At 38.1% G+C, this 13105-nt stretch overlaps 1 protein-coding gene across 1 annotated transcript in view; it reads left to right on the plus strand.

Moving 5' to 3' along the window:
- Positions 1-13105, plus strand: part of slc1a7b (solute carrier family 1 member 7b) — a 41081-nt gene that overhangs the window by 5288 nt on the left and 22688 nt on the right. Inside the window, exon 2 of the mRNA XM_034581949.1 lies at positions 10296-10375. Within this exon, the coding sequence (XP_034437840.1) occupies positions 10296-10375 (80 nt within the window). The remainder of the gene's footprint in view (positions 1-10295; positions 10376-13105) is intronic.

Here is a 13105-nt window from a genome sequence, read left to right on the forward strand (position 1 = left end):
CTAGCCCTTTTTTGAATGATTGAAACACACAAGTATGACACCTCTTTGGTCTTTTTGTCTGGCACATTTCCCATGTTAATATGATCCTTATGTGACCTTTTTTTGACAAAGTGATCTTGAATCAAGGACCACTTCCGAGCTTTTGACTGCATGCAACCTTCATCAGTGGGTTTAGTTTTACTCAACAGGCACTAATAGTCAGGGGATAAATAATAGACAAAAGATCCTCTCCTTTTTTTTTTTCTTCAGCTGCTGTTTATCCCATTCTCTAGCTGATGCTGCCAATAATTACAGTCATATTCTTTAATTCACTGACATGACCTGAATGACTTCACTTTGCACATGTAAGAGAAAAACATGTATTGGATTCCACTTTCAGTTTGCTTTCATACACTAAGAACATAAACTAAAAATCACAATTCAATATTAAGATATATCCTTGTGAAAATGTGAGAGCAGTTTATTGAGTTTGCTGATCTATGCATAGGGTTTCCGGCTTTGTATTTCAAGTGTCATACATCCACTCCTAGCTTTATGCATTCATTCACTCCAAAGCCCAACCAATGAATAATTAGGCCCACAGAAAACATCTCCCATCGGCCTCTCTTTGCTTGCTTTTCACTGAGTTGAAGGGCTACTATTTTGTCACAACATTGGAAATAAATTAGATCTGGACTGTTGCTTTGCTATTCTCTGGCGATTGTAGAGTGACGTCTGCATCTGAAACCCAAATCCTGATTGTCCCTGAAAGTTGTATTGACTCAAAATGTGTATTCATCTCTTTTTGTGAGGCTACATTGAGAGTATGACGTCTGTCAGAGTCCTACAACAAAAGCACCGTAAGCAGCAGCATCAGTATTGGTGGTTTGATCTCAGCAAGCATACAACTGTCTCACCAGTGAGAAAACTATTCCAGCCTTACTTGTTCTGGCATTGGGCAGATAATGTCAGCAAACTTCTGGTTTGTGTTGTGCTTTGTTAGACCCTGTGTGATCCTGAGTGATCCAATCACAAGTGGTCAGAGCTAAGTTCTGTCATGCTACCATGTTCGAAAGTTGTCTGGGATGTACGTGAAGACATTCATTTTGCTGTCTGAAGGCAAACGTATATTGGGACATAAGAACCACCTACTCAGGTGACTTCCTCTGACCCGCTTAGTAAAATCTTTCTTCAAAGCTGTGCGCATTCATTTATACACCTGACTCCACTCACTGTCTCTCTACCCTTACAAACAACATTAAACAACATGATTTGGTCTTTTGGAACACAACTGGCATATGTGGTTTTTTGCATGTAGCGGAAGTGCAATCCAATCATTAGTGGTCACAGGAGACATATTCAGGACACATTTCACTGTCAGGTGTAAATACACTTATTTAACGCTGACCACTTGTGATCAGAGCTCTCAGGACAGATGTTAATACCAGGTCTGAACAGGGCCACTGACTTGAAGATGCCTATGTACTGTTACACTACGTGTACATGTAATGTTCACCATATCCCATAATTGTTTCACTTGTGACCACAATGACTGCCTTGTAGCACAAAACTCACTTTAAGGGGTGTGTGTTGTTCATTCAAATTTAGATGAGAATAATATACAGAAAGCTCCCTGAATTCATCCAGCTGCACTTGCCACAAACCACACAAACACAAACACACACACACACACACACACACACACACACACACACACACACACACACACACACACACACACCAACTCATATGCAGGAGTGCAAGATGAGCAGAGGAGAGACAAACCTTCTCTGCTGTATGCGAGTGCTGATCCTGCTCTTATACAGCAAACTAAGCTCTCTCTGCTTAATGCCCCACAGAAAAGCTCTTTAGCCGTCATTATGCTCTAGCTTCGCCCTACAGCCCCTCAATCCACCATCCTCTCTGACATCACCAACCTCACACTTCTTCCATCAGCTCTATGCAATACACAACTTTTACCTTATTTAGCACATAGATATTGCAAATGCTGCCTCAGCAATTCTTTGCTTCTTGCTTATAGAAGTCAATGCCAAAATCTGAGTTTTATGTAAATAATGTACTGGAATATCAAATTACCACAGTCTTGGTGACAGGTGCAGTCACAGAAAACACTGTATACGTTCTACTTTGGCGGCTGTTCTGCTTGCAACACAGACTTGGAATATAATGAATTAGTACGACAGAGTATTAGGGCCATGTTGAAAGAAGAAATTCGGATATTTCGATAATATATTTCTAATTTTGTGAGAAAAACTAATAATTTTATGTGAATAAAATCATAATTTTATGAAAACAAGTTGGGAGTTTTGGCTACGTGTAAATTAACAAGGGAAATATTAGAAGATCAGCCGGTCGGTTGCATTAAAATGAGAAATATGGAGCATTTTGTTAAGTTATACTTATTCTTGTAATGTTCCGACTTTTTTCTCTTAACATTACAACTTTAATGTTGACATTTTCTTTTACTTCAACATGACCATCATAACCCATCATACTTTAGCCTGAAATTGACAAAATTAAAGAATAAAAGAAACTGATATTGTGACAGACTTTTTATTAAATAAAAAAAAAAGCATCATGTTTCCCAATCAAGCAGGACAGACTTACAGAACACATATGATATGGATGAATGGAAAACACATTCAATAAAATGGTGAATTAAGGCCATAGCCTAGTTGTTGGCCAGTGAGCCAACTGATTTAAAATAACTAATGCAGTGCCTGTTGCTTGTCCTGTTAATGATCTGGAGCTACTTCAGCATTATTCCCTGTCATTAGTGAGTCCTCCTCACACAGAGCTACACCTGTTGGATGTTGTTTGCAGAGCTTTTTATCAACAGTTGTGTTCATCCCACCTGGTTTATCTGCAACAAATATTTGAATTTGCTTTATTCACGTGTGTGGTAAGTTTGACTGATTGACTTAACTGCTTTTTGTATTTCATTCACTGCATGTCATTTATTTCAGAGGTCTATTAAGCAATTGACACAATCTTCAGACCCAAGTTCTGAAGATCTGACATTCAAATTAAAGCTCTGTAATTACGCTTGACATAAAGCATTGCAGCAACAAAACAAACGTTATGGTTTTACTTTTCAAACAAATTGACAAAGTGATTCAGTAAATGTTGTTGCCATGATAAACACCATGCATCTGCCACTCCTGTGAATGTCTGTGTCAGGCTGATAGAGTGAAATAAAAATAATCAAATTATCGAAATGATCTGCCAACGACTTTGACTCATGGTTTGACCCACTTGCAGGCCACTGCTGTAGTTGGATCTAGAATGAGAGGACACATTGACCCAACCCCACTGACTGTTGCCTCTTTTTTCAAATTGTATTAATATTTGTGGACGTCCAAATCGCACCAAAATGCGACACTGCCCTTCCCCTGACCCTTAAAATACACACGCCAAGTGTGAAGTTGATAAGATCAGACGGTTCACGAGATTTGCATTCCACATACAGACAGACAGACATTTGTGGAATGAGAAGGTTGATGATTTTGTTTGTTGCTGCCACATTGCTGCAGAGGCAAAGTAGTAGTGTGTAAGAAATACTTCAGGCTCCATCTGAATATGTATTCCTAAAAATTGCTAACTTGGTTGGGTAATGCCTGTTAAGTGTTTTCCTCACGTCATCCTACCAATTTTCACAGGGATTAACTTTGGACTTTTGCAGGACACGCTGAGGATTTTTAAAGCTATTGCAGAGTCAGTTTAGGTTTTTTTTTTTCAGGTCATGTTTCCCTCTGAGAAATCATGTCCCAGCTTATCTGTAAAACTACTGCTTGCTCGAATGTTTCTCATCAAGATTTTGTCTGAATTTGGCTCCACTTATTGTTCTCTACCCCCTTCACTGGTGAAAAGGTTGCAAATGAACACATTTCGCAAAACGATTACTTTGGACTAAAAAAATATATTTAGCATGTATATTCTAAAACTCACTGCTCATTGCTCAGCACCAAACTGCAGCTTGTTAGTGACTTAAAAAAATGCTTTAAATAGAGTGAATACTGATCTTTCATTCCCCATGTGAACAGAAACTTCAAATGAATGCTAATGTTACTCTCTATATGGAGGTGTTTTGCTAATAAGTTAGCCAATTGTAGCTGTAAGGTCTCCGTTGGCCTTGGGTAAAATTTTTCTAATGTTCTTTTTTCGATTCTATATATCGCTTATCCTCTGAGGGTTGCAAGGGGACTGACATCTGCTGGTGTACCAGACATTGGCTTAGCTTACATACAGAGACAAACAACCACTCACAGTCTTATTCACACCTACAGTCAATTTAGAGTCACCAATTAACCTAAACTGCATGTGTTGGGATCATAGACTGTATTTAAACATGACTGCTCCCAAGAAAGTGAAGGCTAAGCGACTTGATTGTTCCCTGGTGACTTTTTTCTTAAAGTTGGTTTCTGTCATTTTAGCTACTTCTTATCCCACTGAGGTTTATTTGTGCAAATTTTTCCGGTAGGTTTGGTTTTACTAACCTCTTTGATGCTATGAAAAATGGGGTGAAATGTCATAATTGAGAGCGTGTATCGGCAGGAGCTCACAGCCACAACCAAAATCGCTGCTGCTCCAAATGCGCAAGATGGCGGCATTTGTATCCAGCATATTTTGGCTTCATTTCTGGATAGTGAGAAGACGTTTACATACAGTCTATGGTTTTGACTGTGGGAGGAAATTGGCGTACCTGGAGAAAACCCATGCGGGCACAGGGAGAACATTCAACCACATAAACGGTGGACTGTTAGTGGGACTCTGGTGTAATGTTTATAAAGTAAACCCACCCTGTTTCAAGCTTTAAGTCACGTATTGCTCTTTTAGTATTTAACCTACACCATGTTGTTGCCATAACTTTGACCGAGTTCTCCAACCACCTAAACAAAACCTAAAAATTGGTCATCATAAGAGATATTGCATCGCTGAAGGCAAAACGAGGAAAAGGAAAACAAATTAAACTTTGTGGCAGCAGCTGATGTCTTATCTTCTGCCTAAGACATCAGCTGCTGCGTGAGTTCTCCTTTCACCAGCTTCCATAACAGTATATACTTTTTTTTTTAAAGTTTTGTAATTTGGGTCACATTGTATTTATCACAAAACATTTTTATCTTTTCAAATTAGTGTAAGACGGGTTTGCTCACAGATAGTTTGTCATATATTTCTGTCACAAAAACAATGAATCAGAGATATAGTAAAGAGACAGCTGTTCCACATGAAGGGTTATTTTTAACTGCCATTTAAGCTGTCAAAAATACCTAAGGATGACTAAATCACAATGTTAAAGGTGGTAAAGAAAATATCTACACTCGCTATGTTCTCATTTTCAGTCATTGTTGATGATCAATTGTAAAACCCACATCTCAAAGTTTATTGATACAGGGAAAAAACAAATCCCTAATCATATTACTATTAATTCCTTAGGTTCAAACAAAACAAATCAGATTTGTTTCCAATCACAGTAAACTGGCAACCAAATCACGTTCTCCCTGTGGACTGTTGAAAGGTAATTAGACTTTAAAGTGCAGGATCATCCTACACTGACTCATGTTGCAGATCCCTAAACCACCACACTGTGACTGGTGACGACTTAGGAGGAAAGAGGCTTTTTTCAAAATCTTGATGCACTGCCAGGCTTATTTTGACAGGGTGAGGATACGAGCTCTGGCTGCAGTGGATGGAAACAGCACAGCTGACACAAAACAGCTGTCCACTGCTGGTACAAACAGACACACACACACACACACACACTCGCACGCATGAAAAAAAAAACAAAAACCTGTGAGATCTGCAGATTTCTGCCAAACTGTCACCCAAAACTCTTGGATCATGTAAATGTGTCACTGGTGGTTTATGTGTGACGTTGAATGGCTGCTCTCCCATTCTTTTCAGTTTAGGTTTAAAGTATCCTTCTGTGTTTGGATGTGACTTTAACTAATTCTGCCTGATCTCCTCTGGCAAGTTGCAGAAATGATAACTTACCCAAAAAAACCTTTTCTTCCACATAATCAAGTCTCTGACTAATAACACGGAACTGCTTTAATAACACTGAGGCCTAGGACTGGAATAAACAAAAGAAAGTCTAGTTTATCAAAGTGAATTGTGGTCTTTCCTGGGAGTGTCTTTAAAGCTGCTTTCAGACCTGCACTGAACTGAAGCTAATCACCTGGCATTCTCCGAAGGGGCTGCAAGTGAGAACGCAAACACCTGAGTGAGATGCTCACAATCTCCTGCTGTATTGTCCGTGTACGACAGAAACACTCAGAGAAAGCCTGGCAGAAGTATGGTTATTTTGTACTGTGCATCAGCTAAAAATATCCATATAACCTCTTTCAATCATATGCTCATTGTTACCATTTGTAGTTAATTATGTTTTCACATTACATATGTTTTTGTTAAAATTTTCTAAATTAAATATGAATGTAGCAGAAAGTCTATACATCTTCCGTCGCAAATTAAATACACACCTCTTCTGACTATACCTTGAATAAAAGTTTAAACTAACAATTTAGTAGCACTTAAATGGCACATACTTATAGCACTTTGTAGTTTGGCTTTCTTGAAGAAATTGTACTTTCTTGATTCTTGTTGTTCTGGGTTTGTACCCTCATGGTTGAATGCACTTATTGTAAGTCGCTTTGGATAAAAGCGTCAGCTAAATGTAATGTAATGTAATGTAGTTAATTAAGGCTTTTTAACTTAACTTTGACCAAACGCTGCCAATTTTCCCAAATCAAGCATCATTAATTAAGAGAGGACAGAAGGAGATGCTTGGTGTCTTTTTATGCTGCTGTCAACAAGCAGAACCAATGAGGCAGTTTTAATATCATTTCTATTATAGTGTTTCTGTCACCTATTAAAGTTTTCTAACAGCGCATGTTTTGAGAAATTGCTGCTGTTGCTGCTATACAACTGTGTTGGATTTCAGAAAATATTCATGTATATCGCTGACTGATGAATCTCATCTCTGAATAAAATGGAATCTGAACTTTTCATCTGAAAAACACAATTACGTCAAAAGATGTTATATAGACGATGTTCACTTTTTGAGCTCCTAATCAGTCTGTCACAAAAGAATCACCCGTCACATTAGTACAGAATGTGATTGTGGTAATTTAATGGCATTTATTGAATCCTGTCATATTCAGCTCCAAACTACAGCACAGTGGTTTTCATAGATCATGGTTCATTTGTCCATCCAATTTAACATTTTCCATAGTTTTACAGGTTTTACTTTATAAATGCAACAAGATGTCAGGAATCAGATTGAAGATGTGCTCAGCAAAACATATTGTATGCAGCAGTGCTTCTCAGTGGTGCCATGGTGCATGAAGGAGTTGGAATAGTCTTAATTTATGCCACAAATTTATTTAAAGCAACCAAGACATGTAACAAGCAGTGACATGACTACTCTTGCATGTTTAGTTCCTCCAAAAACTAAACTTCTGATGTAGATGCAGATTACATGATAAACTACATGATTATACATTTTGAGTCAACTTAGTCGTCTATGGGCCAGAGGTTTCTTTTGTAAACTCTCACTTGGAACAATTGATTTTCCACAGATAGAGCCTCTGAGTGTGCCACCATTATAAAATTACCATTATTTATAAAGGGGCAGTTTGCAAATATTACCGGATAGATATTACAGTGTGCAAAAATTACAAAATAACCTATCTTGGGCTACTTGCTGTGTGTGTGTGTGTGTGTGTGTGTGTGTGTGTGTGTGTGTGTGTGTGTGTGTGTGTGTGTGTGTGTGTGTGATGTTTTAACAATAATTGCAGTATTTATTGTGTAGTGCAGATCTCTCAATTCCTCCCATTTGCAACCATCCTTTCCGATATCCTCGATGTCCTAGATTTGGGAGGACAATGGATGTACCTTTTGCTTTTTATGTGTGTGTATTCAATTTCAGATACTCACAGCTATATTGTTGAAATCCAGAATGAACATTTTGAATATCTGCTATAGAATTCTAGGCAGGAAAGACTCCAATTTAAAATATCTACAATCATAATTTTAACTTCAGATATCTAAAATGAAAAACCATACCATATATCCATGATGTAATTTTCACATAAATAAATGCTAAAGTGAGTCACTTCAGTTATGTAAGTTAGTAACAAGTGGATTGTAAACATTTGATATAATTCTATTCTATTATAATTCTTTGTAGGTTCGTCACTTTGAGCGAAGCCTCTCACATTGTTTAATTTAATAGATTATTGTATAAGCATTATTTGCAGCTGTTTTAACAATCATTATCAGATTTCACCTATTTAGCTACACTAGTTGGACATGTGCAGTATACTGTATTAGGCAATTCTGTTATTCACTCATTAACAAATATAAAGTAATTATAGGTTTGCCTTGTTAGGTGCAACCAGCTAAAAGAATATTTTTATATCAGCTGTGGATCCTGTGACTATGTGTAAGGTGAAGATGTTGGTTGCGGGGACTAACCCTGCAGTTTCTCACTTTTCTACGTCAAAACGCAGACAACTGCATCGAGCAGACTTTTCTCATGAGATGAGGTGTCTTAAGATTTATATACTTACAAATGTCATTATTAAGTCTGTAAACTATAGCTTACATGTAGAAAAGACGCTAGGTAGCTGTTTGAATGCTAATGCAGGTTAACGTTAGCAATCAAGTTATTTCATTGCCAGTGCTGTTCTCTGACCAACACATTTACCATATCAGCTTTTGATATGGCTTTTGGAAATGGCTGTGGCTCAGGAGGTAGAGTACGTTGTCCTGTAACAGAAAGATCAGTGGTTCGATCCTAGTCTCCCCCATTCTGCATGCCGAAGTGTCCTTGGCCAAGACACTAAGGCCCTGTCCCAATTCCTCTCCCTTAGGCCTACCCCTAGATATGAAGTGTCCTTCGCTCTAAACGGAGCAACAAGGGCTAGTGCAAGAAAAATCTTCCCCTAGAAATTGGGAGTACGTCACTCGTTACTCTCACTCAGACTGTTTACATGCTTGTTTTGATGGCGTGAGTAGCGATGTTTTGATTGATTTAATGAAGACATTCCACTGCATAAAAAAAAGGTTAGTTTTGGAAAATGTCATACTTACATTTATGAGTATTTTACCAGTAGCGGTCACCATCTAGATTCGCTTTGTTTGTTTGTAAAGCATTCAGGAATTTTTCTTTGACCAATTCTTATTTATGGGGGTCCTGAATACACTACGGTTGAAGGGGTGTTTGAAGGGCTAGATGGCCACTACACCTACATCACATAGAAAAATAGGACAACACTACCCCTTCATGGTCACGCACAAAACGAAGGGGTAGGGCCAAGTGGTAGGGCTAAGGGGTGAATTGGGACAGGGCATAAATCCCAAATTGCCCCTGACGTGTGTGAGTGATGTGTGAAAGAGAAAGTGCTGCACATAGCTGCACTGTATGAATGTGTGAATGGGTCAATGGAAAAACCTACTGTAAAGTGGTCATCAACACTAGAAAAATGCTTTCTAAATACAGATCATTTATCAGCTTTCTTTAACACAGTTTGCCGTTCGAATGGCTTTACTCGATGGATGCCCTCTCTCATCATCTCCACTAGCATCAGAAACACTGACTTGTCTTTTTAGTAGAAGTGTAATTAATAAGTAGTTGATACAGTTACTGTGTTATTAGTATTTTAGATGTTACCGAAAGAGCTAATGCAAATTGAAGTAACTGGGTGATCTCTCAGTCTCACTCTGATGTGTGACGAGATCTGCAACAAAGGTAACAAAGCAAACAGAACCAAGGTTCACTTCATTTGCAAAGAAGAGAATAGAACATTATATAAATATATATCCTCCACGTTGTAAAAATGCAGAAACATGCTCACTGAATATAAATAATTTACATGAAAATAATACTTGATAACAAAATGGAGAAAAATAAACAAAATAGACTAAACTCAATGTGTGAATGTATTATCCCTAGGTGATAGAATTCGACACATGCAATGTGTCGAATTCTATCCCTGAGAGAAAGCAGCAGAAAACTACGAGGGTACTCAGTGTATATGTCCTCCAAGGCCCAACAGTCTCCATTTGATTTCACTAGATTCTGTTATTTATTATTCTCAATGAAATTAATGAAAATGATAAAACAAAGTAGTACAATTTTAAAGTAAGTGGGCGAAAAAATGCATCTGCCCCCAAGGTTTCCTTGCGGCAGTCATTGTAACAATGATTTGTCCATGTTCAAGATCTTTTCCCCAAACTAGCTAATGTTCTCCTGTAAATGACTCTTCCTATTATTTTTTCTCCTCTCTTCATGACAGGAGGTAAAGTACTTTCAGTTTCCTGGAGAGCTGCTGATGAGGATGCTGAAGATGTTGATTCTCCCACTCGTCGTGTCCAGGTAATGATGTCAGTCTATAAGGATACATAAATTGTAATTGGGTTAGCTTATACCGATCAGCAGGATTTCCTCATCATTGATCTGATTTAGAAACACGCCGTCACCGCTCTCTCTCTCTCTCTCTCTCTCTCTCCCTCTCTCTCTCTCTCTCTCTCTCTCTCTCTCTCTCTCTCTCTCTCTCTCTCACACACCCTGGGTACGGTTGTGCTCATAGTATCTTCCTGTTAAAAGGGATTTTTTCTTCACCACTGTTGCATTATGCTCAAGGGAGAATGTTGGGTCTCTGTAAAGAATATTGATAAGAGTACAGTCAAGACGTGCTCCGTGTGAAAAGTGAGCTGAGATAATTTGCATGAATTTGTCGACCTTTTCATAAATGTAGCCTTCATGTGGCTGTGACTAGATGTTGCTCCCTATTCATCTCTACAAGAAATAAGATGAGTTCTACGCTGCTGTGTCAGAATTTGGCCTGTCTTGTTGATTGATGCACAAAATTGTGAATCTCCTCAATGCCCAGCTTATTCATTCCAGGAAGCTTTTGGCAGAAGTGTTGTGTTGCCTCAGATTAAGGTCCAGACATTAATATGACTTACTTATCAAATGTCTCAAATTCACATCCTCATTTACAATGATGGCATGTAAAGAAAGACAAGAAACACAAAATCATTTTGATGGTACACAAACCTTGTCGTCCAGGAACATTTGTGACATGCTTCACCACAAATGTCTCCAACAAACCAGAGCCGGAGTTAGTGCGAGCGATAAGAAAAAGTTATCATAGAATTTCTAACTTTTTGCAGCTGAGCTCATTTGGGGAAAGACCCACATTAAGAATTCTCCTTGCCTTATCAGGCATTACAATCATCTTCTAAAAGAAACATTTTCACATTAATTTATTATTATTAATTATGAATTTATGTCAGCAAGAATTACATAATATGACAAAATACTCAGATCAGAGGGGACTTTTAATTAACTGATATGGTTCTCAATCTTTTATATCTGTGTGTAGTTAGATTCTATCATTCTTACTAAACAGCTGCTTTGATAAATCTATTTATCCGTGTGTGTGTGTGTGTGTGTGTGTGTGTGTGTGTGTGTGTGTGTGCGTGTGCGTGTGCGTGTGCGTGTGTGTGTGTGTGTGTGTGTGTGTGTGTGTGTGTGTTTGTGTGTGTTTGTGTGTGTGGTTGCCACTCCGTCCCTGAATGAAAGCAACGAGGGATTGAACACTGATCCTGACTATCACTACAGAAATCCACTGTGACGTGCTGCCAGATTAAAATGTAATGTCTGTTCCAGTCGTTGCTGCCAGCTCTTCTTGTGGTTACTACAAACATTATGCTCTAATATATAAATATATGTAAATTACCTAATGGATTAGAAGCAGCAGTTGAAACTTCAGGTTAGATCATGTGCATATTTATATCCATGCAGAAGATCGTGTTCTGAAATGTGTTGGCACAATTACATTTATTGAAAGAATCAAGCTAACTTTACTTTTAATCTTTCTTTTACTTTGTATGCAGTGCAAAGAGTGGGAATGAGTGGGAAAGGTTTCAGTGCTGTACTGAATAAATCTGAAGGAATGAATATAAAACAGAAAATAAATAAACAGTATTTATTCTTGAGGAAAATATTAGCAGAGAAAAAACAAATGAATTACTGGAAGGGTGTAGAAAAGAAAACAATCCAACTCGGGTGTTGAACATCTTAACTGTACACATGGGTACTATGGGACTCACTATACTGACATCTGAAAGGGAAACAAATTAAAGCTCAAAACACTTACATTTTATTTTCAGGATCAAGCTGAATTATTTGAGCGTAACATATACACTGGATGTTCAGATGGCTGAGTACACCAAGAAGTGTCTTTATTGTCAAAATAAGAAGTCAAAAAGACAAGGGCTTATGTGGAAAACTATTATTAATGCAACCTTTAATAATGGGATAGCTCTGCCTCTCTTTGCCTGAAGGTGCTGAAAGGACATTTCCAAGACTGAACTTTTGCTGCTGCTTCTAATAGTTCTCTCTCTTGGAGGTGGTGCAGGTTGCTGAACAGACCTGACAATCATAGCACCCCCTAATGGAGAGTCTCTATAAACTAGAATAAGTGGTGGGTCTCTGAGTGAGTTAAAGCAAAGTGCTTTGGAATTGTGCTCACAAGAATATTGACAGTATCTGTCTTTTTATCAAGCATGACTATGGTGACTATAACAGGAGCCGTGGAGGTCAGGTTTCATTTCGTTAAATTGTGTTTTAGATTGGGAGACAATTATTACAATGCATGGTGTTCCGCCGCAGATGTAGTCATATAAATATAGAGATCATTCCTGACCTTGCAAACAGCAGTTGGGAAAATGATCTTACTTATGAACTTATAAGTTTCCAGGTCTTTAAGCTCTCAGATAAAACATGGACACTCTTCTTATTAGACTGAATGAATGTCCAAGACATGAATGCCTAGGTTTGTGTCTGAATGGGTCTTCAGATAAATTGGAGGGTTGCGTACTTCCTTACAGGTTGGTAATATTGTCCAAGTATTAACACTGGTGCAGTGTCAGTTCCTGTTTGGAATGGGCTGTTTGCTTGGCTTGTGGTAATGCTCCTCATTCTACTTTAGAATTATTCCTTCTCATTAGTGAGTCCTCCTCAATCAGTTCTACAATATACTGTCACTTTTTTATTGGTTGTGTGCTGAGATTTTTATGAATAGTCTATGGTGCAGAG

Source organism: Hippoglossus hippoglossus, chromosome 4 (genome assembly GCF_009819705.1).
Source record: "Hippoglossus hippoglossus isolate fHipHip1 chromosome 4, fHipHip1.pri, whole genome shotgun sequence".
NCBI classification, from domain to species: domain Eukaryota; kingdom Metazoa; phylum Chordata; class Actinopteri; order Pleuronectiformes; family Pleuronectidae; genus Hippoglossus; species Hippoglossus hippoglossus.